This window comes from Micrasema longulum, unplaced genomic scaffold (genome assembly GCF_059751315.1).
Source record: "Micrasema longulum isolate JH-2025_06_02 unplaced genomic scaffold, ASM5975131v1 h1tg001617l, whole genome shotgun sequence".
In the NCBI taxonomy this organism is placed as follows: domain Eukaryota; kingdom Metazoa; phylum Arthropoda; class Insecta; order Trichoptera; family Brachycentridae; genus Micrasema; species Micrasema longulum.
Window position 1 is genome coordinate 149,390 of NW_028278798.1, and position 26,212 is coordinate 175,601.

Sequence of the window (26,212 nt, forward strand, 5' to 3'; positions counted from 1 at the left end):
CTTTTCACTTACTTGGTATGATAGTGGCAGAGAATAATCTTAGTGACAATTTTTAAAAGAGTTTTAAGGTACAACAAATAGTCACCAATTTAAGGCACGACAAATTGTCACCAATAAGCACAAGCATTGTTTTTTTTAGTTTACTTTTTTGTATGGTTGTTTTTTTACACAGCGCTGTGTGGAAACGTATCTCCTGTGTAAAAAGGTTCCAGTGAATAAAAAGAACACCATTAAAAAGAAACACATACCCTATCAGTATAAAAATAACAAATATGACCAGCATTTGATTTACACAAAATAGTCAACTCAGATAATAGAAAAAATATCAAAAGTTTTCAATTCAAACTCCTCCCCAATCCTGTCCTGAACCTTTCTCTTGAAAATAGACTCTGTCATTGAGAACTTAACAAAAAAATGTAACGAACATTATTAAAAACATTGAGGTACATAATGAGACTAAACATAAGCGTTAGAAATATGTTCCCTCAACCTGCGGCCAAATCGTATATGTTTGATAGAACGTTTAGTCTGTTGCGAGCGTTCGCCGGCTACTTTTCTCCACGAAATTACTAAAATGCCTATATGTACGCTTAAATACTGCACAAATCGATCTGAAAAAGCTATGGTAACCAATAATTAATGTTTTTGTACTTATCAAAACTTGTTTAAAATAGCTATTTCAATGTCATACAACGTTTTATTAATATGTTACAATTCGAGGGTTATCTTCTGTCTCCGTCCTAGGCCGTAGTCGGGCGTAAAGCGAAACGATAAACAAAGGTGAAGCGTATGCGGAAGGGAGAGACATACTGAATAGAACTTACAGTAGACGGATGTAAACAGTCCGTGCTTTTTACTGTTGTTTTCTAGTCGAAGTCGACGTGACGCTGGTCAATCCCTGTCCTTTGGGGACTTTTTAGCTCAGATTTATACGGATTGTTATCTCTATACAGGGTATTCTTTAAACCCTGTCACATCCGAAACCAGGATGATCAGTATGGGCAAACCCTGTATATTATATTATCTAAATGTTAAAAAATTAGAATAATCCGCATCAAATCTGCTCTTCAGTGATACATTATTTAAAAAAAAATTATATCTGGCCGTATTGCAGATAAATTATAATATACAATCAAAGATGATTAAAGTAGATACTAGGTATCTATGAACATATCCAGGTTTATTAGGCGAATAAATATTATCGAGTGGACAGAACGTTAAAAAAATATTAGAGGTCAGAGTCAGAATTACGTAACTACTCAAGCAAAGAATCACAATACCAAGGTTGCTACAATGACTCATGCAACGCGTCTGTTGCCTACGTATATACGTAATATATCAATAGTGCATTAAACATAATTTGGGAAATCTATTAGTACATCGCGTTTTCAAGGTAATTTGTGAAAAAAAGTATCTGCCTCTTACATAAATAACTTGTTTTAATTTTTAGCGAGATCTGCATGCATAGACAGGGGGATATTGCATTTTATCCTCTCTGGATAGTCTAGTCATAGTCACGGGGAAACGACGTGCAGGTTTGTTTGTTTTTTTAATTTTTAATTCCACATAAAAGTGCACATTTTCTGCTTAGAGGATCGTAGTAATACATTATACTGGTGTGAAGCGATAAAAAATTTTTTTTTTGGCTCCTGTTGACAGAACTGCAAGTAGCAGTGTATAAGTACATTACTATAATTTTATTCGTCTAAGGTATAGAATCCTATGCGCTATTAATTTTTTATAAAAGAAGCAGAAAACTATCTCCATGATTGGGTTTAATTTTAAATTTCTTTTGTTTATTACGTAAAAATATTTTTCTGGTTGATTTATTTATTTAAAATTGAATTGTATGGATAACTTTAATCAAGAATTGGCTAATTTTGTAATTGAAATACTTGTATGCCTCTAATAGCTGTAATTATTAATAGTATATTTTCTCATTTATATTTATTTTGTATACGCGCTATGGGCTTTAACATTTATAACAGAAAGAAAATGCCTGATTGTGTCGTGAAAGCGTGCAAAAACTGTTCGGATAAAAGGAAAAAGACCCTTCATTGATAAGTAGGTACCTAGGTCCTTGTTTGTGATTGAATTCCAAAACTAAAAATAGTTCATATTCAAACATTTCATTTAAATAGGTACCTAGGTACATGTTTACAATTGAATTCCAGAACATAAAATAAATATTTTTCAAATATGAAATTCTTTTTGCAAATGTTAAACAACGCTCTTTTCACCAACAGGGGTGCACTGATGTAGGAATACTACTTTTTTTAATCGATTGAATATCAGTTAATATTATTTTAGTATTATTAAAAATCCAGTAAAAAGAAATACATGGGTAGAAATCATAAAAAAAATAAGGAAAGAATCTGACTGAGATCTACACAAAACAAATGCTGTTTGTTAACATTCAAAAACATTTTTTTTTAATACAAAAATACAATATCCTTCCTTTTTTTTGTAAATGCATTCTCTTCAAATGCCACCCCTGGTAGGTCAGCGAAAAAAAGATTTATGCTAACTTAATTTTTGCTTAATTAATGCTTAACCCAACTTTTTTATTACGGATTTGATTGAAAATTTTAATATCTACGATCACGCGCAGCGCAACAAAGACAAAGGAAAAAGTTATTTAATAACGTACCAAAAATCTTTGCTGAATTCCAGCAGCTGATATCTCCAGGAATACCAAAATTCTGGGAAACCGTGTACGAAGACGATCAATGGTTTTGACTTGTCCCCCTTTTCTACATAATGCAGTTTAACCCCCTGAAATTAAAAAAAAACATTTTATAAGGTAATTTTATAGTTATTACACAACAATAACCAGAAATACATAATATGTTAACAATACTAGAGCCATTTAAAAAATCCACCGTTAAACTTATAATATTATACAAAATACAAATTGAAAAGAGTTTACATAATGAAAAATTTCAACGGTTTTGTTACATGTTTTAAATTTGTTTATAGTAGACTACTAAACAAAGCCAAAACATATTATTTATACGTATCGTAAAATCATCGCTTTGATTAATCAAAGTTTTGTAATTTTGAAATTACTACGCCCATGCATCACTAGTTGTCGTCGGTCAGTTGTCCTGGCTTGTAAGTCGGCTTCCCAAAAACGGAAATCTTTGCAAAGCTGTAGTTGATTGGTTGATTAGCTTGGCCACCACATGCCGCACACCTTCTTCTTGGCGGTGCCCACGTACACGGAAATGTTGCTCGTTGCCGAACGCAAATGAAAAGCTGACCGAAGGAGCTATCTGTAATCTGGTAGCTTTAGCATATTTGTGCTGAAAGAAGGTAATCCAGAAGTACATAATATGCACTTCATTGGATTGAGAAAATAGGGAAGTGAATTCTTCACTGGCAGGGATTAGATTGATTGGACATGATCAATTCGCCGAAATGATTACAAAACTTTTTAAAAGCCTTGAAATTCATTTGGAAGCCACTATATTTGTATATCCGACAGGAGTTATAACAGGGCCACGGATAGTAGCAAAAAGCTCCATTCGGTAATCATTGAGAGGGGGAAAGGGACAATACTACAGAATGTGTGCAGAAGATGATTAGAATATCCGCAGCAGGACGAAGGAAAATTAACAATATTGTAAACAAAATTATTTGTCCTTAAATTTACCATGACCCGATAAAAATTTCCTAGTCCAGTGATTGGAGATAACCCAAGAAGATTTTGAGCGCTGACGGATTGAAGGAAAATAAAGCAAGGTAACCTATCCCCGAAGGGGAAGACTCCCATCGCGATTGCCAAGCAACAAAAGAAGCCTTTAAAGACATTTTTTTTTTATTGGTTGATTAGCAAGAACTTATGACTTAGTTCAAAGTAGTTTGTTTTTATGCATTATTAAAATACATGCTCGAGAAGCATCGTTTCTTTTTTTATAGAATTTTCCGTAGCAACTTCCTCGTTGTGTGTGTGTGACGTTTGTGTTCGTGTGAGTATTTGAATGTGAAAGGGTGTGCGGGTGAGTGTGTGTGGGTGCGCAAGTAAAAATATCTCTGTATATTTACAGATAATAGGGTAGAATTTTACGACATTTTGTAAATATTTTTTACATCACGAATATAATTATTACGAAAATCAAAAATACCGTACCAGTAAAATCCGAAAGGCTGTCATTTTTTTATCATCATCACCATCATGATGATAACATCATTAACCTATTCGGACTACAGGGTATATTGTTTATATATTACATGAAGTTTATCAGTCTTACGGTTCAGGTGCCAGTCTAGAAACAATGAAATATTGGAGTACAGAACCTATTTCAAACTCAGTATTTCACGTCTACCCTGAGATTTTTACTGGATCAATAAAAAAACGAGTGTATGCATGTTCTTTTTTTATAAAACGTGTGTTTTATAAACAAAGTTCATAAAAATCTTAAAATATTTAGACCACATTGTCAATATTTGAAATACATTTCTTTAAACATTTATAACTCGATTTCTTTAAAATACAAAAATACCGAATGTTTTGATAGCTTTGATAGCAAATAATGAAACGTGTGTTTTTCTTTTTTTTAAATATTTTGATTATAAAATAAAAAAACGCCAAAAAATTGGAGTGTGACATTTAAAATGCCTTTGAATATTCTAAATATGTATAAAATATATGGAAATCTTATTTTTTTTAAGGTATTTTGTAATTGAATATTTATACCTCGAGTTTCGTGATTTGTATATTTTTATACAAAAATAATTTAGTTTCTATTTGAATTTCTACATTACTCATTTAGTGCTGTAACAACATGATGTTTTTTTACTCGTACTTCAAAGATACCTTTATTTTGTAATTTTAGTTTCAAATAAATTTATAATAGAATAATATTAAATAAAAACTACTGAACTTCCTCATATTACTTTTTACTGTTTAGAGTCCGTGCGTTTTATATTTTACCACTCTGCCAGGAATCGAACTCTGCACCTCAGGGATGGTAGGCAAACGTACCAAACATTATTCAGAATGTTTACTTGGAAGCAGTCATTAAGAATGAAAATTTCTGTTCAAAAAAATATTTCGTTACGAAGAATTCGTTAAACTCGTAAAAAATAAATTACTTAGCTTTATCAGGTGAAGATACTTATCTTAACTTAAAGATAATATGCTTGATGCAGCACATGAATCCAAGGGTCAATTAATAGGAACAGTTTTATGATATCATCAATTTTTAAAAGATTGAACTATATGATTAAACGACATTTCTACCATTGTCATGATGATTTAAATTTTCTAAAAAAAAAAACTTTTGTTAAAAGTACAATTGAGGGCATTGGAAGCAAAGATAGCAGACTCCCGTTTTGGTGTTTTCGAGAAAAATAACAAAGACTGCTACACTAATGCCAAAGAGAGCATTTTTGTTAAAAATGTTATTTTCACTGAACTTAAACTTTAAGATACTAAAAAAATAGCTTTAATAGAAACACGAATTCAAAAAACTTTCTTAATATTTGTATGGCACAACCATTTTGCATATTTAAATCTTAAACCTGTCAATGGTCGAATAAAATGGCTGATGGATATTGCTATGTTTGCTTCCAAACACTATTTTCAAACCATCAGAAGTATGATTTTAAACTACATTCGCAACTCAACTCGTGATTTTTATAAAAATAAATATGATAAACTACAGAATGACATCATAGCCAAGAAAAATATTTTTTTGGAGGTTGATATCTTTGCTTCCAAAGCCCTCAAATTATCTTAATTACTATAGAAAGCAAACGGGTTATCCATTGCTTATAAAAAAATTGTTTTGAAAAACGAAAATTTGAAATCGATGTTTTTGTTGGTAATTTATAGTTTACCTATTTTGAAGAAAAATCTCTTTTTTTTAAAGACAATTTAAGATAACTGTGTTAACTTCCTATTGTAAATACGAAAGTGCATATATTTTTTATATTTTTAAATAGGATGATTTAATATCTACCGAAGAGATTATATTAAAAATAATTATCATATGTGTAATACACACATAATGCAATAAAACAAGAAAGTGAAGTTTGCATTATAGGAAACTTTCTACGTGTATGGTAATGAATTTGAACATTACCAATTCTAATGAAATCTAATATCATAAAAGTGCATCAGTGCATCCAATCACGTAATGAGAATGCGGGTTCAACTCAGTTTAGTTCAGTGCAGTGCCACATAGTGGTGTTTATTCATTAAAAAAACTTCATACTAAATGAATTATTGTGTCGGCTCGGCAAAGCAATGCAGGCATAGACGCGACCTTGCCCCTGGTTTTCAGCTGTTAGGGTACCCACTTAACACTGTTAACATTCACCGTTCTGCCTATGTTTGAACACCCTCATTTACTGATATAAGAACAAGTATTGAAAATTAAAAGTGTTTTTGGGTGTTGCCTAGTAATTAAAATAATTCGAGATATACTGCCATTGATATACTGCCATTAATTTACCAAGGCAGTGCCTTATGAACCATCAGGTGCGAATATAGGAATGATGATGACTAGTGTTCAATTTGTTATTCATTATGTTATTCCATAACTTAATGTTATTAAATATTATTAATGGTATTCAATATTATTAATGTTATATAATAAAAATTAGACGTTCGAAGAAAATCATTTACATACATATTTTTTTATTATTAAAAAAATATTTAAAATCTTATCTTTTCCCAAATATTTTAATTTTAAGGCCATTTTCAACGAGTTGTTTATAATTCACTAATAGAAAATGGGAATCAAGTTCTGGTAGAGTGGGGTTCAAACCTCATCATCTAGTTGTTTTTTTTGCAAGGTGTTTCTTTAATTAATTTTGAATTTACTTATCTCCTTTATAACTTAATTTTTTTAGAGGGACTATTAAATCTTATTATATTTTCATTAGCAGTGCTTGTTTTTTATTTTATTTGTTTTTTTTCATTAACGACTTTAGTAAAAACAAATATCCCTAGATCACATTATATTATGCTTCATCATCATCATCGTTCCCTTTCCGCACCTAATGGTGCATAGGGCACTGCATTGGTAGACCAATCACAGCGTATCTTAATCATTTTTGTTGCATGAAGGTAAGATGATCAGTCTTACGCTTCAGGTACTAGTCCAGCGACTATGAAATATTATAGTGTGAAAACACCCTTTCAAAATAAATATTTCATATACACCACGTCGGGAATCGAACCTGAGACCTCTTGCATGGTAGGCAAACGCGCTGACCTTAACACCACGAGGCCGACATATTACTATATTATTATTATTTACACCTAAATGTAGGATAACATTGTTTTCGCGTATTGTGGAGTGGTTTTTTGTGGTGCTATCTGGCGCATAACGCTTCTAGGTATGCAAAATTATTTTTTTTAACCACCTACTATAAGCAATAATTTTAATTTTGTATTGCAAGTCAATTATTAAACCGTTTTCGCCAATAAACGCCGTATTTCATCATATAAACTTAAATTTAAAGTAAACACTACAAACATGTGAATTGTGTACATTTTAACATCAAATAATATTGATTTGGCTTTAAGCTACTTGATTTCTAATATTTAATTCATTAAATGATTTTAATGAATAATTACGATCTTATAATTTATTCAAACATTAATTTTTTTAGGGTCATCCTGAATATAAAATGGAAATCAATTTGTGATAGAGCAGAGTTCAAACCTTAGGCGCCGTGAGTCCAAGTATGAACTTATTTGATGGCCTTGACCATGAAACTAAATAAAATAAATTAATACTGACATTAACTTTGGCGTAGTGATGCTCTCCATACTTGGGGTCTGTGAGACATTTTGGAGGAGTTGGTCTATCTTTGACCAACTTTGCAAACGGGTGTGTCACAAAGTATAACAAAAGACCGGCTCCAACTTTGAAAAAGTAGTACGCTGTTATGCACTTCGCTACTATTTTGTAAATAATGTTTGTGCTCATTTTGGACTAATTAAGTTTATTGACATTAATTATTGATTCCCGAACACAACCGACTACGCGTACCGTAGAAGCTACACTGCCGGAAATTTGTATTCGTATATTATATGTTGTAAATTGTAATCTATTTTCGGTACATTAAACAAAATGTGTACCTACGAATTCGGTTTTGATTAGACTGCATAGGCGTTTTATTGTTTATGAACAAATTCACGTAAGATAAGCTTTACACGGTTCGAGATAGTGAAATTATATATCAAATAAGAAAGTAAAAAGTGGGTTAAATTAAAATTTCTTTATCATACGAGTATTAATATTATATTAATATTTTTGAGAAGGAGAAATGGAAGCCTAGCCATTTACAGGGCTATATGACTTGTCATTGGCTGGTTTAACTGTCGACTTTGTGTAACATTCAGCATTCTGCCTATTTTCGAGCATCCATATAAGTATAAGTTAAGAGTGGAAATTTATACTACAAAGAGATTCATCTATTTATTTATTTATGGACGTATTTATTCCATTTAACAATAACAATAATAATAATCGTGGTTTATTAACAATAAAAAACACTTTCTTTATCTACTACATACACACTTAGGTAATAGATTTCTCTGGATCATGACTAGTCTGTCTAACTAGGTACAACCTGTTTTAAGGCAGACATTTTTATGCAAAATAAACAACAACATTACGACCTACTAGTTAATTTATTATACAGTCATACAATATTAATTTATCCCATTTATCATTTACGAAAGTTTTTGAGTAAATTTAACAATTTTTCTTTTCCTAAACCCAGTAACCATTTAAAAAAAAAAATTGAATCCGGGTCATGGTTATGCAATGATCGGGATTTTCGAGCAGATTTAAGAGGTTTTAATATTGATTTATTAGTGCTTCCCCATCCTATTAAAAAATGGTAATTACATTTCTTTAGAATATGTATAGGTACAATTGAAAAAAAATACAACTGAAGAAAATTAAACCTAGAACAAAAATTTAATATTAATTACTACCTCAAGACAAGATCTTTTAAATATACTGGAATATTTTTTTTTAAGCTTCATCCCTACAAATATTCTTGATAATGCAAGGCTTTCCCCATATATCCATAATGTACCTGATACAATGTGCTCGATATATCCCAATTGCTTTTTAATTACGTTACTTTTCTTGGTTGATATAAAAATCCTCAACACTTGTTCTATACCCCCCCATAAACTATTCACACTATTATGCAATAGCAATTATTGTTAGTTTATAAGGAAACTTTGTGAATATTTAAGTTAGTTTGATTTTATCCTAACAAGACGAAATGCGTCACAAATATTTATAAAAAATAAAAGCAAAATTAAATCTAATAAAAGTGTTTTATTTTGGATACCTCACCAAATTTAAATGAAAATACTTCCTCCGCATACTATAAAACTATTTTATAGACCGTGGGTCTTCCTGTCGGTTTTGCTCCTACAAAAAGCAATGTTTTTTGTCAATAGACGGGGTGTTCTTTTGAATTTTAAACATTTAAAATTGTATTTATCGTCATTTTTATTTTATTTAAATCCGCTACTGAAAAGCTACGCATAAGTATTTCTTTCACTGCGAATTTGGAAAATGATATAGAAGGCCTTTGACGGATATTTAAAAAAATATATATATTTGAGTACTTATGATTTACCGAAATATTTAATTTCGAGGGCCATTTTCAACGAGTTGTAAATAACTCACTATTAGAAAAATGGGAATCAATTGTCTTTATTAAAGACGAATGGTAACATAAACTTTGTTTACTTGTATCAAATTTAGTTATGTGTATGTCCATAACAGTATTTTTTTAATACACTACTACACCAATTTCATCAAGTTACGATGGAAGGATTGTTAGTGGGTACTAGGTTTGACAGTTTCAACACCAAGGGTTAAAAAGGCTACACTACTTCCCTTTGATATAAAAAGACGGCACACAATTCGTGTTCAGTTGGACTCCTCTAACAAAATATAAAATTTACTAACCATTCTGCATATCCTCTCAAAAACGAGAGTTCGGCAAATATCGGTCACCATATTATTGGGCATCCTTGAGAATCTCCCATTTCTCAACCCATGAGCAAATAAACTGAGGGAATAATTGGAAATTCTTATTGTTAAACATCCATCAGACCTTTCAACATTACTTCCCTTTCCTCAATCAGAAAGGGACAATGGCAAAAGACGCGTTCGGCCGTTGAATTTAACGCGCCGCAAGCGCAATTAGGATATTTAACAAAAGCAGATAAATGGAGTCTACCCCCGAATTTGCCATGCCCTGAAATCAATTTAAGCAACCATATATTTATATACGACTGTAATATATGTATGCTAGTAACTGGGACAACTCTGCCAACTGTGACGTAGCAATTTTTTTTATGCGAAAGTTACACCATGTTGTATTTATTTGAGTAAAATAAATCTTACACGTGTGCATAGAGTAACTCTTTAGGTATCTTACTTCTGATTTCATTTGATTTACTTTAGAGTAAAAAAAAATTAAGCCAACAATCTTTATAAAAAAAAGGAAAATTAAATCCAATAAAAGTGTTTTATTTTGGATACCTCGCCAAATTTAAATGAAAATACTTCCTCCGCATACTAGAAAACCATTTTATAGACCGCGAGTCTTATTTGATTTACTTTAAATTAAGCCAATTGAGTAAACGAAGAACGCCGCCAATAAGCGGCCAATAACTTTACCTTTTCTCCTATTTAATTTAATTTTATTTTTTATGGTGTTATTCGTTATTTATTAAACAAATTTTAATTCGCGTAAGAGGTAACCCGGTCTGCCTTTTTTTCATACAAAGGTGTTCCCGTATTTTCTCTCTGGATTATGCCACAAAAGCAGTGATTAATATTTACCCTTGGCGTGTCTCTATTGGTGCTAGAACCATCCAAAACCCTATAAATGGGCCCAGTTTTATCCGTCGTCTTTCAGTTTTCTTTTAAGCACAATATAGGAGAGGCGAGAGAGTGACAGAAAAAAATATGTTCAATAACCTTTACCTTAAATATCACTTCCGTCGCATATTCTCTTAAGTTTTTATATATATACTATTTTACACGGTCCCGTCTTCAAGCAAAAACAAATAATTCAGTTCTGTGTGTGAAATAAAACTGGAACCTTGCACGATTGTTTTTGACTCGATAACAACTGTCGGGTAAGAAATCAAAAAAAAGAAATTGGGTCTATCGTGCCTTAATGTTTTGGGTTGATTTCCCGGTAGGATCACCGAGAAATATTTATTTGATGTGTGACTTATTAAATTTGACGTATTTTGTCAATTTCATAGGAAGTTTAAAACGGTTAGAGATAGAAAAATAACTCATAAAAAAATAAAGCAGTAAGAACGCATCGTTTATTGATTTTAATTTTATTTTTTTGGAAATAAAACATTTGATTTGTTTAAAACGATTTATTAAATTAATGAAAATGTGATGCTGAAAAACAGCCCTGATTATCTCGAGCCACCGTCATTTTTGAGATTTCTGGTCAAATGACAATTCATATTGTTTTAGGTGGAAAAAGAGATCCTAGCAGAATGCTTGTACGAGGTTTTTTAGTAATTTTAATTATTTTATACCAAAATCACGTTCTACTTTTGATCACAGAAAGTTCTACAAAACGAAAGCCTAATGAAAATTAGACTTGAACAAGTTTGGATTTTGTCTAAGGAAAGAGACAATTACAGGAGACTGCTGCATAGATTTATATACTTTTAAGCATGTAGTCCAAATTTTTATTGAAATATATGTTTATATGATAATTTTTCATTTTAACTTTTGCTATTATTTAATAATGTACATGCTTCCACTTTCCATTATGTTATATCTCAACTTATCACGGGGCGCTTGGCCTCATGGAGTTAGGGATACGTTTTTTTTGTAATATATATGTATTTGTATGGATAAATAAATTAACATTCTGGAGGACATCACCATCAAGCCGTAAAGTTGACAGGGTTGTAGACCGTTTTGGCCCGCAACGCGTAATCCGATGCAACGTCAGCTCGGACAAGTAATTAAACGTCGTGCACCGAAATAATATGTACATTTTGTGTCACCCGTCCACCAGCTCCTCGCCAGTGTTCGCTATTGTAAATTCCTTCTGTTCACAATTGTAAGGATGTAGCTCGTGTGTATCTCAAGTACAACTTTATTTGTAATCCATCTTTTTTTTAATTTAACCTCAAATCAATTCACGCGCACACATACATACAACACAACAATATTCCTTTATTTCTACTTACAATACAGATTAAAAGCAAAAGAAACTCACATGGTTATATTGGTCGCTCAGTGACAAAAAGTCGATTTACTCAGTTTTACTTGCAATCGAAATGGCAGCATTTGTTTTTTAGCGTCACAAATGACACAGTGTCCTTGACATTATAATTTCAACTACACTTTTAAAAAAAATAACACTTCAAATACACTACGTAAACGAATCAAGTCTTGAGTAAATATACAGCGCTTGCTTTAAAATAATAATACCTTTTTTTTCTATAACACTTTATGAACATTCTTGCCTTTTTATAAATACACTATTTTCCTATAAAAATATGCCAGAAAAAAAAAATATTTTGAGGAGATACAGTTTTTAAGTGATTAATTCGTGTTTTGGAAAAATCTTGCTTCTAATTTTTTTTCAATATTTCGAAATATTGATCGGAAATATTACTTTGTTTTTAAGTTCAAATAAAGTTTGGTAGTGCATTAGAAACAATTTTTTATAAACAAATAAGTAATAGATTTTATTTCATTTGTGATTCTTCAATATCTTTAGGATCAAGTGATTTATCATCATCTTTAGAGCTGTGGCCAGTTTTCGAAATATAAGCATCATCTTCAACTGAAAACCTAAAAGTAATAGAACAAATCAATCAAAGATTGGTTATTATTTTTGTTTTTATCATTAAATAATAATTTTATAATTATAATTATCGATGTATAGTTTTGTAGCGCTCTAAAAATGTTTTTTTATTTTACATTCTAATTAAGCATCCTATGTTTTTACGGGTTCCTATGTTCACACATAAGAAGGTAGGTTCATTACAAAAAAAGACAAACAATAAAATAAAATAAAATAGTAAAAAAATAGTTGCAAAAAGAAATATCATTAAAGTGTAGTAAAAAGAATCTAAAATTAATCAGGATCAAAATCTAAATAATAGGTCCGCTAAAGTACTTATTCCTTGTACTTGAAGATTTAAACAAATAATCAGATGTTTTTTTCCTTTATCAGGCAACGTCATTGGATTTTCTTCGACAGTCATCCAGAGGAAGAGGAAAAAAAGACACAACACACGACATTCGAACACAAAAAAATATATATATATAAATATAAAAAGGAAGTACGATTGGATGTTAACATAAGTTGTGTCCGTTTTTTTAAAATGAAGAGAACAAGAAGAAGAACAAAACAAAAAAAAAAAATTGATGTACGTTATACGCAGTCTCCTTCATTATTTTATAACAAATCAGTTAATAATTCATACCGTACACTGCGCAAATATCACGCGCAGCTATAACAGATTTATTCCATCAATTAAACGCAAACGCGTGTCGAAAACGCTCACTTTCTTCTACCCGGCATTCCGTTTTAGAGGATTGTAATAGTAAAAAAAATGTATGCAACGTAAAGCAAAGACATTATCTTGTAGAGCAGAAAATTTTGTTTAACTTTTGGTGCTCATTTTTAAATTTGGAAAAAACGAACAAAACTTTTGTTGGCACCTAATAATAAAAATGTCAATGTGCTTAAAATAATTTCCCTCACTCGTGCTGTTTTCTGTACATTTTAAATGCTTTTCTCCACATTCTGGAAGCTTTCAAAGCGTCTTGAGAATTCCTTTGCATCGCAACATTTGTTCTGATTTCCCAAGATGATTCCTGTATGCCTCCTGTAACTCCGAATTCCAATTCTACAAATGATGTGGACTCAACCGGCCTTTCTGGAAGAGCGTCTTGAAGCATTCTTCTTGCTTCTAGAAGACTTGGATGGTAAATGGTTGACTGTGGAAGTAAAAAATCAACATTAAATTTGGAAATATTAAATTATTAAATAGCAAACACATATTTTTCAACCGGACTGAAGTAAGCGATTCTTAAAGAAAGTAATATCTAATTATATAATAGGTTCATTGTAAAGGCTATGTTATGTTATGCCTGGTATAATATTATTCCATATAGAGAGACTGCATTTTAAAGACAACAGAGATGGAGAGTATTTAAAAAAAGAAAGTAGCCTATGACCTATCATTGGCTGGTTTATATAGGAAATTCCTTTGTATTTGGAAAATGTGCCATCTCGCCGATATAAAATCATATGTAGGTTTATTATTTTTCACTAACATTTTTTCTCAACATTTTTATTTTTATTATTTTATTTCTATTAGTTAGCTAATGTTATATTTATCAACTAATATGAACGATTATTTTAATTGTCTACTTTATACAAATGATATATTTTAAAATTATTATATAATATTCAGAATCCATTATTTTTTATGCACTTCTCGTTATTTACCTAAAATTTCACGTTTTTAAACAATTTTCTAAAAGTCGTAGATAACTTGTTGGAAACATGAGAATCGAGTAGAGTGGGATTTAAACTTAGGACCTCTGACCCCTGAGTCCACACCACTACGGGACTACAACCCGGATAAGTCAGGTGACAGTCTGACGATGTCGGTCATGACAAAACCCGGTCACTGTACGTCTTTTTTAATTGTTCAACATGCTAACCTTATTTGAACATGACAACTTTTATCGAACGAGTTGTGTAAAAAAATGTCGCATTAACAAGTATCCACATAAGCTACTTTATTTTTTGAACCCGGTTACTGGAGAAATTTGAAAAATTAAAAGTGAAAAAAAAAGTGAAAAAAAAAAATTAACTGCTATAATTAAAATTTAATTAAACTTAGAAATATCAGTAGAGAAAGTTAATTTATTAAAAACATACTTAAATATAAAAAAAAATCTACAATTATTCATTTGTAGTAATTACGTATTCAGTTATCTTATGAACACTGAAAACATAACTTATTTTTGTGTAAATAGTGTGAATATCTTAAATATGCATTTGATCGTCATCATCATTATTCCCTTTCCGCACCCAATGGTGCAAAGGGCACTGAATTAGTAACCAAAAGCAGGGTATCTTGATTATTTTTGCATGAAGGTAAGATGATCAGTCTAACGCTTCAGGTATCAGTCCTGGGACAATTAAATATTCTAATGTGAAAACCCCCCTTTAAATAAATATTTCACATCAACCATGCCGGGAATTGAACCCGAGATCTCTTGCATGGTAGGCAAACGCGCTGACCATTACACCACGAGGCCGGCATTTAATACATTGGGTTAAATATATTTGACTAATTATTTTAAGGCCAACAAATTTCGAATTATGATTAATTTTATTGCTCTTGTTTAAGAAATACCATCGGCGTTGTTTAGCTTGAAAACTAACCCAATATAAAGATTTTTGGTCTATAAAACAAAAACTTACCGGTTCTATCAATAGATGTCGCTAGTCTTTCTATACATTCATTCTCTATAGTGGGCAATAAGCATGCGAAATATTATTCAAACCAAGTATTTAGAATCGAGAAATATCATACGTGAATATCGAAGTCAACTACCTATATGCGGAATAGTGAATGTTACACAGAGTTTAAAACAGCTGATGACCAGTTATAAACTATGTTAATTTTTTATTTTTTAAAAAGTAATATTTGCGTTCTTATAATTTACGCAAATATTTCATTTTGAGGGCCATTTTCAACGAGCTGTAAATAACTCACTATTAGAAAATGGCAATCAAGTTGGGGTAGAATGGGATTTGAACCACGGACCTTTGATCCGTGAGTCCGAGATACTAGCCACGGAACCACAACCTGATTTTTTCTATTATTTATTTTTTGATTTTTCTAATTCCTAGATCTCCATATTCTTAACAGCTTTATTTCTGTTGAAAAAATAACCACCTTAGGTGATTTGATAAATAATTTTATAGATTTAAATCCGTCACATTATCAGATATTTATACCTCTTTGTTTGTATTTTCGTTTTTATTTTCGTAAATTAATGATTTGTAATGTTCGTCGGGTGGTAAGGTCGTTATATGGGTGACTTTCAATCTTCGGGCTGCGGACCTTGCCCTGGCTAATGCGCTCCCTATATTGCCACAAACAACAGCCCCGGATGTCATTAAACTAGGGGTCGCGTCGGGAACAGTTTCAGGGAAAACTGGCTCTGATTCAACCAAGTTTAAACCTGAAATTATTTCAAGACAAATTAAATTATTAAAAAAATATCACAAAACGTACATCATTGACGCAGGTGATGAGGTCTTCGATAATGATTTAAATTCATTGTTGACCTTACACATCGACACATGGGCCCTCGTGGTAAATGATTTTTAATCAGATCACAAAAAAAAAACTGATGTATCTCAAACCTGCGTATTCTGTACTGCTTTTTATACCCTTTTTTGGTCACATGGCTTGTTATGGTGCAAAAAATAAATAAATATACCGTAATATGAACAAAAATTCCCACCTTCACAATAGTTATGTAGGTACTTTCCACTTTTACTTGCAAATATAAATAACGGATACACATAACTAGGCATGTTCTCAGATCAAATATGACATAAATTTAAACACATTGTCTTGCATTCAAAATCATGTTAGATATTCAGATATAAAAAAAATATTCGGATTATTTTTTTGGGCACTAAAGGTTGGTTATAATGAGTATTAATCAAATGGAAATAAAAAATACTTTTTTTATTTTAAATTTACAAAGGCATATATAATGCAGCAGCATTTATTTTTAAATTTCGATTCTTCTGTAATATAACTTAAGGCACACTACTATGTTCATTATTAATTATTAAGTTTGAAATCATGTTGAGTCTAGTACTAAGTTTATTACAACTGTATCATTGTGTATATGACTATAGATTTCAATTAATAAAAATAAATAAAAAAATATATATAGACCTTTTTTTGAAGAAAAAATATTACTCATTAATTCGCAAAAAAATGTTTCAAGTAAATACAAATGACGAAATGTTAAAAATATAATATTTTATATGTTTTCAGTCATTTCTTAGTTTGGAACACAAACTCCCTTTCCACATCTAATGATGAATAGGGCACTGCTTGGAACACCAACCGCAGTGTATCTTGATCAATTTTTGTTACATGAAGGTAAAATGATTGGTTAAGTTGTAGTAACAGTTACAATTTCCCAAATTAAGCTGTTGCAGATATGTGAGTAAAACTGTTTGAGCTGTTTCAGAAGACTAACAGTTTCATTCGTTTACATCCTCTAGTTGTACTGATATTCTTTATTCTAGTGTAAAAACAAAATAATTCTGAATAAATATCTCATGTCGGAAAAAAAACCGCGTTATCTTAATTGTCAAAAAATACAGTTGGCTTATTAGTTTTTCATTGTTTTGAAAATAAATAAACATTATCTAAATGAATAAACTAAGTCAATCGAGATGGATATTTTATACTTGTAACCTATGTTTTTGGAAAATGTGTTTTCAATTCATAATTTAAAAAGATATAAAGTAAATAGGTACTTGGTCGTGCTTGAGCTGTTTTAGGACGATTTGATGATATTGCTTGACGTAACGGTCGTATTAAAGATGGCACTCCAATAGCAGTGGCTGGCCTTTTCTGATCATGGTATAAATTGCTATTCACTTCACATATTACGGTATCTTGTCGCTAAAATAAACGAACTGTTTTTAGAGGTAAATGTTGATCATAAACAAATAAAAACATGTTCAAGGTAAAAATATAAAAAATTCAAACATATTACAAGAAAGATGGAGAAAATTTTAGATAACTTTATTTGCTGGTGTTATAATCTGTTATTGGCTGGTTTAGGTGACACTTTACTCACTGCAACATTAATTATTTGGCCTATTTTTGAAGACACATATTTCTTCATTTTTTCCATGAGTTAATTTTTGTGAAGAAAGAGCTGAAATCTAAATTGACGCGGGTGAGATCCACCCGACTGAATTATTCCAACTACAAACTAGGCAACCCTTGAAACTTTATTTAAATTCTCAATCTTCGTGGACCAGTTGGTTTTAACCACAATATTTTGAGTTACAAGTTCTCGTCGGAGAGTTCTGCTGATTGGTGAGTTGACCTCTCGGAAACCGGAAACCTATCACAACGCTCTTTTATTGGTTTATTCTAGTAAACGCGTGATATAGTGCAAAGTAGTTAATTTTTTTTCACATATTTTTGAGAAACTTTGCCGTAGGTACAATGAAATTCCCTAATTTTTCCAGCGTATAAGAAAACATTGTTTAGGTCCAATTTCCCGTAGCACTGAACATCCTAATTATTCATTTTAAAATTCTGCGTCAGATATAAAGAATAGTTTGTGTCCCGTAATTGGCTGAATAAAGAAGACAGCTCACATTTGCTAGGTCATAACCTTAGTAAATGCCCCGACCTTCATATTTCTTCTCAAAAGTGTTATCTACTTATTTTGTATTATGTTGTGTCTAAATAGCTTCCGGGTCAACAAAAATTAGGACAAATTCAAAATATTGTTTTCAAAAAATTCGGGAAAAGGGAAAATAGAAGCCGAGACTTATGATCTGTCATTAGCATGTTTAAGTAATCACTATACATACTGCGTAATAAACCATACTGCCAATGTTTGAAAATCATTTCATTAATAGTAAAATTTAAAACAACTATAATTTACATTTCTCGTGAGTGCGAAAATGTCCTTTGAAAAGCTCTGGAGTTTTTCCTGCCTTAAAAATAACATTAATCAAATAGTGATTTATCAAACCTGATATGTGGTCAACTCATCAATATGTTTATTTGAAGGTGAGGAAAAATCTAATCGATTGGAGTCGGAGAATTCTAATTCGGGAGTTTTGACATAATCATCAGAATTAGGATCTGTCATGCTACTGATTTCTATAGAGCAGGAAACGCTCTCCGTCTCAGAATCTCGATTATCTTCATCTAAAAACAAGCAAGGATTTTAAAAAATTGTTCAAGATACGTTTTTTGTTTCGGAGTTGAGCTTTTGCAGTTAAAATAATGTTGTCATATTCCTTACCATCGCGTACCACTTTCCCATCTATAACTCTAAGATTTGATAGCGTTTCAATGATCCATGATGTGTAATTTTCTTCATTTGAGAGCGGCGTATCAACAAGACTTAGTTTAGTTAATTTAGGGCATAGAGAGAGTAACCCCATATTACGTCTACATTTTAAAGGATTTCTGGAATAAAAATGAAATTGATAATAAAGGATAGGTATGAACGAGTTTCTCCAACTATCTATTACTTTTTTTCTTATGGTAATCTAAAAATGTCGGTTTCGCTTTTTGTACACAATAGATATATCCTTAAAATTTGAATTTAAAATGATTTTATAGTACACTAGCGGACCCGACAGACGTTGTCCGGCCCGAAAGTTGGCTTACCTTCTTATTGGCTTAGAAAAAGACTTTTCATTGATAAGTAGGTACCTAGGTACTTGTTTATGATTGAATTTCACAACTTTCTGATATGTTTCTTACTATGTATTCAGTTTTTATTTCGCATTTTACCGAGTTTTAAAATATTTTTTACTTTCATATTTTTAATGTTTTTTACAATGTTTTCACGACATTTATTACTTTGTTTTTATTATGTTTTGCTTCGTTTTTTTAACTACATTTCCACTATGTTTTTGGTACATCTTTACTTTGTTTTTACTACGTTTTTTATCATATTTTCACTCCATTTATTACTTTGGATTTCACTTTGCCCTCTATCTTTATAACTGTTTCGATATATTGATTACTGTTTTTTAATTTTTTTTTGAGTTAGGCAGTCTAGTTAGGCAGTCAAAGCAACTTTGTATAAATTATAATGTTGTGGATGTAATATAATGATAATAAATAATAATAATTATAGTAATTATAACTAAAAATTATGAATATTCAAATATTGAATTTAAGTAGACACCTAGAACCTAGGTACTTGTTAATGGTTGAATTCCAAAACATAAAATAATTTATTTTAAAATATAGAATTCTTTTTGCAAATGTCGAACTCGGCTCTTCTCACCAACAAGAGTGCACTTTTTAAAAACGTATTGGATGTCAGTTAATATTATATTAGTATAGCCAAAAATCTAGTAAAAAGAAATAAATGGGAAGAAATTATAAGTGATGTAGGGAAAGAATCAGATTGGGATCCATAAATTGCGAATGTTGTTTGTAAACATTCAAAAACAAACTTTTTTTAAACACAAAAAAACAACACCTTTTATTTTTTTGTAAATTCATTCTCGTCAAACGCAACCCTGGTAGGTCGACAAAGAAAATATTAATGCTTCTAACTTTTATTTTACAGATTAGTTTTTTTTTTAAATATCTACGAACACTCGCAGCGCTAAGATCTACAAGCCCCTTAACAGGAGTTAAGTGACATCACATGTACAGAAGAATTATATCTATAAAGATTTTTTAATAAAAATCAAAATTAAATTATCGGTAAAAAAATCGTTGTTTTTCACAAAAAATTGTTTTACTCCTGTGGTTGATAAATAATTTCATGTTAACTTAATATAAAATATTAAAAAATACATAGAACTTATTTTTAAATGTTCGCCAAATGGGAATGTTTGACTAGATATTATATTTGAATTGTTTTAGTCAGCTGCTTCAAGAAAACTCACCTGTCTAAATTAATTGTTTTTATATTTTCTAATGCAGCACATGGTCCAACATTTTCAATGTGATTATCGGCAGCGTAAAGCTCTTGAAGGCTCGTCAGGCCAAACGTTCCATCCAAACTTGTCAAACCACACCTTGCTATGTGCAAAATCTACAATGAAAATTAGAATATATTAATTTATTTTATTTAATGCACAAAATACACAATTTTATCATAGAGCACAATTATTTTTTTTATGTCCTGACTTGTTAGAAAAATCCTTTTTAGGTTTGGACTCTTCTATATATAAATCAAAAACATTTAATAACATATTAAAACAATATACAAAAGAATCAAAACAATATCCAAAATAATTAAAACAATATACAAAATAATATTGGAAAAATATAAATAATAAAATTTTATACATGTCGAAAAATGGAATGCAGAAAAGTTATATAATAATACATGGTAATATGTTATTTATAATTTAAAGTAATATTATAATTCAATTTGGTAATTATTTGATAGTAAAAATAAATACAAAATAAAACAATAAAGTAATAATTCTAACACACCTACATATATGGTAGAATATATAATTTAATAAACATATTAATAAAGTTACAATATATATTAACAAATAATTATGCATCACTATTAAGTTCATTCAAAGATAATATACACATGTACGTATATGGATAATAATAAAGACAGCGTCGATATCATATATTTATTCCCGAAGCAATCTCATACAGGGTCTCTACCCCTAGATAAAATACAATTATGTACTTCACCTTAAATATAGACGTTGTTAAAAATAAAACTGAAATAAATGCTTTTTTATTCAAATACAAATAGCGTAAGACATATAATGTTATATTACTCATGAAAAATGATAAATTTAGTAAGCAATAGAGTTCTGTGTGGGAAATATAACCAGAACACTGTAGAAGTGTTTTCAACTCGATGGCTGCTCTTAGGTAAAAATCCATGAAAAGGAAAAAGAGAGGAGATGAGTCCGCCTCGTTGTGTAATGGTTAGCTGGTGCACCTACCATTCTTGAGGTTCTGTGTTTGATTCCTGGTAGGGGAATATGAAATATTGATTTTAAAGGTTATTGAAACTGCAATATTTCATTATTTCTGTACTGGCACCTGAAGCGTGAGACTGATTACCTTACATTCATGTAACATACGATCAAAGAGCCTGGTTTACCAATGTTGTGCCTTGTGAACCACTGGGTACTATAGGGGAAATTATAGTGTTTAGCCGGTTGGCGTTTTGTTCTATGGACTGAGGTTTTGACTTCAATTCAGAAAGCATTATAGTAGGTATATTAAGTTTCTACAAAATACGAATGATACTGCAATCGGCATCGGTAAAAAAAAAAAAACATCTTCAGAAATGCTTATAACTTGGTAAACTATTTAAAATATTAAACATTTAAGTTTGTAAGGGAAAATTCTTGATGGAAGTTCATTGTAATTTATTATATAAATAAAACACGAGTGATAATTTAATCCACAAATTTGGAATATGCAGTGACCGGTTAATAATAAATAAAAATAAATGCACAATGCATGGATAGGACACTAAAAATAAAATAAAATACTGAAACTCATTAAAATAGCATTATATCAACTCATTGGTATACCCAAATAAAAATTTTTGATAATGATCCTTAAGATAAAAAATTTATTTATATAATATATTTAAAAAATATATATATATATGTATATATAATCATTTTATTTTATTTTATTAACGTAAACGGCAAATTTGCCTTTTACAAACATTTATAATACTACATATTTGGCTTTATATATATGTATATTTATTTTTTTTTAAACATGAAATTCCTTCTACCCAAGATTTATAAAAACAATTAAACCTAAAAATTATACAGCATATTCAGTAGAAAGTTTAAACAATTCAAGAATAAATGTAAAAAAACAAAATTAAATCATAGAATATTTAAAAGTAATATAACAAGAAAATCATAAGTACTGTTTCATACAGCTGGGAAAAGTAAACAAAAAACTATATATATTATGAAATGCATGAATAAATAAATATAATTACCATTCACCATCTTTGAAAAAGTTCAAAAGGTTTGTTCTATAGGAACAATACCGTGCACTAAATTTATCAGATACGTGGAAATAACTATTACCGAGTTCATGAAGTCTATTTAAAACGGCATTACAAGTATACACTGTCCGTGAATTGTTGCTACAAAACGGTGGCACCTGTCTAGTTATTCTTCCAGGCACCCTGAAGGTGATGAGAAATAATAGTTCAGTTCAATCCCATACTGAATTTACAATTTTGAATGAATTTAAAAGGTCTATATTTTTTCTTCTATCGTTAAGTTTAAACAAATTTAATGTTTTTAGTAAAAAATCGTAATTTAAAAATTCATAACTGATTCTAAGTTTAAAATTTATATACGGTAAGATTTTTTTTGGACTCTTTCAAGAGAATTTTGGTGACAGTTGTAATAAGGAGTCCATATTGTAGAGTTATATTCTAACTGGCTTCTTACTAATGGAAGTATACATCGACTTCAAAGTGCCTATGTTTTTGATTTCCGTTATGTAGGTATTTAATTTATCTACGCAATCTAAACTCTATTTTTATGCATGTACAACGAAAGAGCTAAAAAACTTTTGATCAATATCAATTTCTACATATTGATATTAACGGATCGTAATCTCATGGTAGTCAGTGTCGTAAACTTTGGAATTAGAGGTCAGAGGTTCTAACCCCACTCTATTACAATTTGCTTCCCAATTTTAAGCACTGTAAAGTAAAGTCAAGCATAGTCAATGGCCTCAAAATTGAAATATTTGCTTTAAGTATAAAATCGCAAATATTTACGGGTACCTATGTAAAAAACAAAAAGGTCTTCATATTACACATATGCAGGTTATACTATTTGAATACATACCTTCAGGTAATTCAATGTTGTTCCTAACTCCCTCAAAGATATAATACCACTTCCATCTAATCTAAGAATCCGGATTCTAGGACAATAGGATCCTAGTCTACTGAGGGAAACTGATGATGCCACAACTCGTAGTCGAACTTCTCTGAGTCGACAAATTTCTTCGTTACCACAAGATTGGTGCTAAAAGAAAATACCCTTTGAATATTTAAAAAAATATTTTTGAACGTTTTTAGTGGATTTTAATTCAAGTTTCTTATGGAAAATGAATACTCTTAGAAAAAATTTTTTTTGGACAAAATGTTGCCACAAAATTATTGAAATAGTAGGCCTTACTCATAACCTTGGCATAAAGTTACGCCTAAGCATAGTGGTAGAATATGGGTGGGAATACCATCCTTATTATATCGATATAATAAGGATGGTATTCTCATCCTAATTCTACCACTGTGCTTAGGCGTAACTTTATACCAGATTTATAAGCAAGGCCCAATATATTCTTATTGCTCGTCCTTCTTTACTTAAAAATATTAAGCCCTCTGTGATTTCTGGAGTTAAATAACTTCCTACGTTTGTGTTTTGTTCTATGAAGTACATAAATGATTTTATTTTATACTTCATAATATGTTATTTTAATTACAAAAAATAATTCAATATTATGGTCATTAATAACCAACGGATTATTCAATAGGCTTTGAGTTATTTGTAAGGTTGTTAATTGATTAAATTAAAAATGTTTTTTTTTTAATATCCTGTTGACATAATTAGTATATTTCTTTAAAATTAAAGTGAAAGTCAAAACAAAATAGTGATTTGATTTTAGTAATCAGGTCATTAAAAAAAACGTGAAATCAGCAACCGATACCTATGTACATATGCTGATTTATTTTTGTTCGAAGTTCATACAATGTTTTTTGCTACATAATAAAAAATATTTGATTTTTTAAAAGGAAAAAAGTTCATGTACAAATGAATCGTTAATTTAGAAAACGACCCACATATGAAATCAATAAGAAAGGAAAAAAAAACCCTCTCAAAAAAATATGTGATCCTACTGATATCTCATTGTTATAGTCTCAAAAAAATAAAATTAAACCTTGTTCCTTCCAATATGGTTTCAATGGATATTATATTACATTTTCACTGGTCATTATTAAATTAACGATTCAAATATGAAACAATGTGTTTTTATTTACCAATAAATCTAATAGAGTCTGTTCCCTTGGAAAATTTATCCTTTGATATCCAGGAAGCCTTTCCGATAAGTCGTCAGAACTTTCAAAATCCGGTTGATCAATAGAAGGATGTGCTAATAATCTGCAATATAAATGAATATCTACTCATATATTTTTGGTGATTTAATTTTATTGCTTTTCTGTTGTAGGCCCAGTATCAGGGCAGGAATTTATTTATTTTTCGTTTGAATTTAACCAACCATTCGCATGTGAGTACGCATTGTAACAATTGAGTGAAGATGTATTTTCTAATAATCAGTAAGCCAAGCCAGCAAAATTGCAATTAAAAAAAATATTCCCGTAAACAGCAGTCATGGATACATAAAAACAAACAAAAATTAAAACCATAATAACCGGAACAGTGCGGAGACTTCCGGCGCCATAGAGCTTCTAGAAGTGTCAAAAGATGTTGATGATCTGCTGATCATGGGGCTGGAACCTGCTCCGGAATTTTGGGTCTCAGCTGGAGAAGTTGCCCCAGATGGTAGTGACCTTTCTTCAATTTTTCCAAATGGAGGCATTTTGAATTGTCGAATATTCTAAAAACAATGAACATCAGAATTTAAAAAAATAATATTTTCAATTCAATTTTCTCGATCGACACTACAAGGTAAAAATTTTACACAAAGTGGATACATTTGTAATAATTAAATAAATATTTTTTAATCTACGTCGACGAATATGTAGACACTGAAAAAAATATGTCAAAATTTATAAAATAATTTGATAAATGTAAATGTTAATAGCTTGTACGAATAGTAAATATTACTCTGTACTAAAAATAATCCCTCAAATCAGATTTTGGTAGATAGATATAATATATTTAACTAATTTAACCTGAGCTCAGGATATTATTGATTATTTCAGCATTTACTTCGTGGAAAATTTTTTTATTTTTTTTTCAAGAAACATTGTGTAATTTTTGCCACATAAGAGTTTAATATGTTATAACACAATTAGTTTCAGGTATTCTGAATTACCCATCATCAGGTGTAAATATAAAGTACTAATCTGTGTATATATATTAGTTTAGTTTATATTTACATCTGATGATGAAACTACCTGAAACTAGATGTGTTATAATATATTAAACTCTTATGTGGTACAAATAATTCTGAACCCATGACCCTCGTGTGAGATATATGTCTCAACCATTACATCACTGACACTAAAACTACCAAACGCTGTAGGTACCTAAATAATTTATGGTCAAATTGTAATAATAATAATTAATATAAACGTTCTATTGATAGAAATTTAATTCTAGGTTAACATAAGCATATATTTGTTGTATATATTATGTTTGTATAAAATATCAATAAAAATAATCAAGC

At 30.2% G+C, this 26,212-nt stretch overlaps 2 protein-coding genes across 2 annotated transcripts in view; both read right to left on the reverse strand.

Moving 5' to 3' along the window:
- LOC148274603 (epoxide hydrolase 1-like) overlaps window positions 1-8,036 on the reverse strand; it is a 30,041-nt gene extending 22,005 nt beyond the window's left edge. The window contains exons 1-2 of the mRNA XM_088236896.1: window positions 7,758-8,036; window positions 2,651-2,775 (exon numbers count right to left, since the gene is read on the reverse strand). Coding sequence (XP_088093022.1) covers window positions 2,651-2,775; window positions 7,758-7,946 — 314 coding nt within the window. The 5' untranslated portion in view covers window positions 7,947-8,036. The remainder of the gene's footprint in view (window positions 1-2,650; window positions 2,776-7,757) is intronic.
- A 4,697-nt stretch (window positions 8,037-12,733) lies between these two features.
- On the reverse strand, window positions 12,734-25,399 carry LOC148274604 (uncharacterized). Its single transcript, XM_088236898.1, has 10 exons — window positions 25,233-25,399; window positions 24,840-24,960; window positions 23,647-23,826; window positions 20,716-20,864; window positions 19,047-19,270; window positions 18,828-19,006; window positions 17,587-17,734; window positions 16,036-16,262; window positions 13,759-13,994; window positions 12,734-12,839 (listed from the first exon to the last, which is right to left on the reverse strand). The coding sequence occupies exons 1-10, from the start codon at window positions 25,397-25,399 to the stop codon at window positions 12,734-12,736; spliced, it is 1,737 nt and encodes a 578-aa protein (XP_088093024.1).
- Window positions 25,400-26,212: the final 813 nt, after the last annotated feature.

What these genes read in the sequence shown, in the direction of transcription:
- LOC148274604 (XM_088236898.1), bottom strand. Translation starts at nt 25,399, where the DNA reads ATGCCTCCATTTGGAAAAATTGAAGAAAGGTCACTACCATCTGGGGCA. An exon ending in AACAGCTCAAGCACGACCAA is followed by an intron (nt 16,263 to 17,586) that starts GTACCTATTTAC and finishes AAATAATTTCAG; the next exon opens with GTTTAAACTTGGTTGAATCA. An exon ending in ATGTACAGAAAACAGCACGA is followed by an intron (nt 12,840 to 13,758) that starts GTGAGGGAAATT and finishes TATTACTTTTAG; the next exon opens with GTTTTCAGTTGAAGATGATG.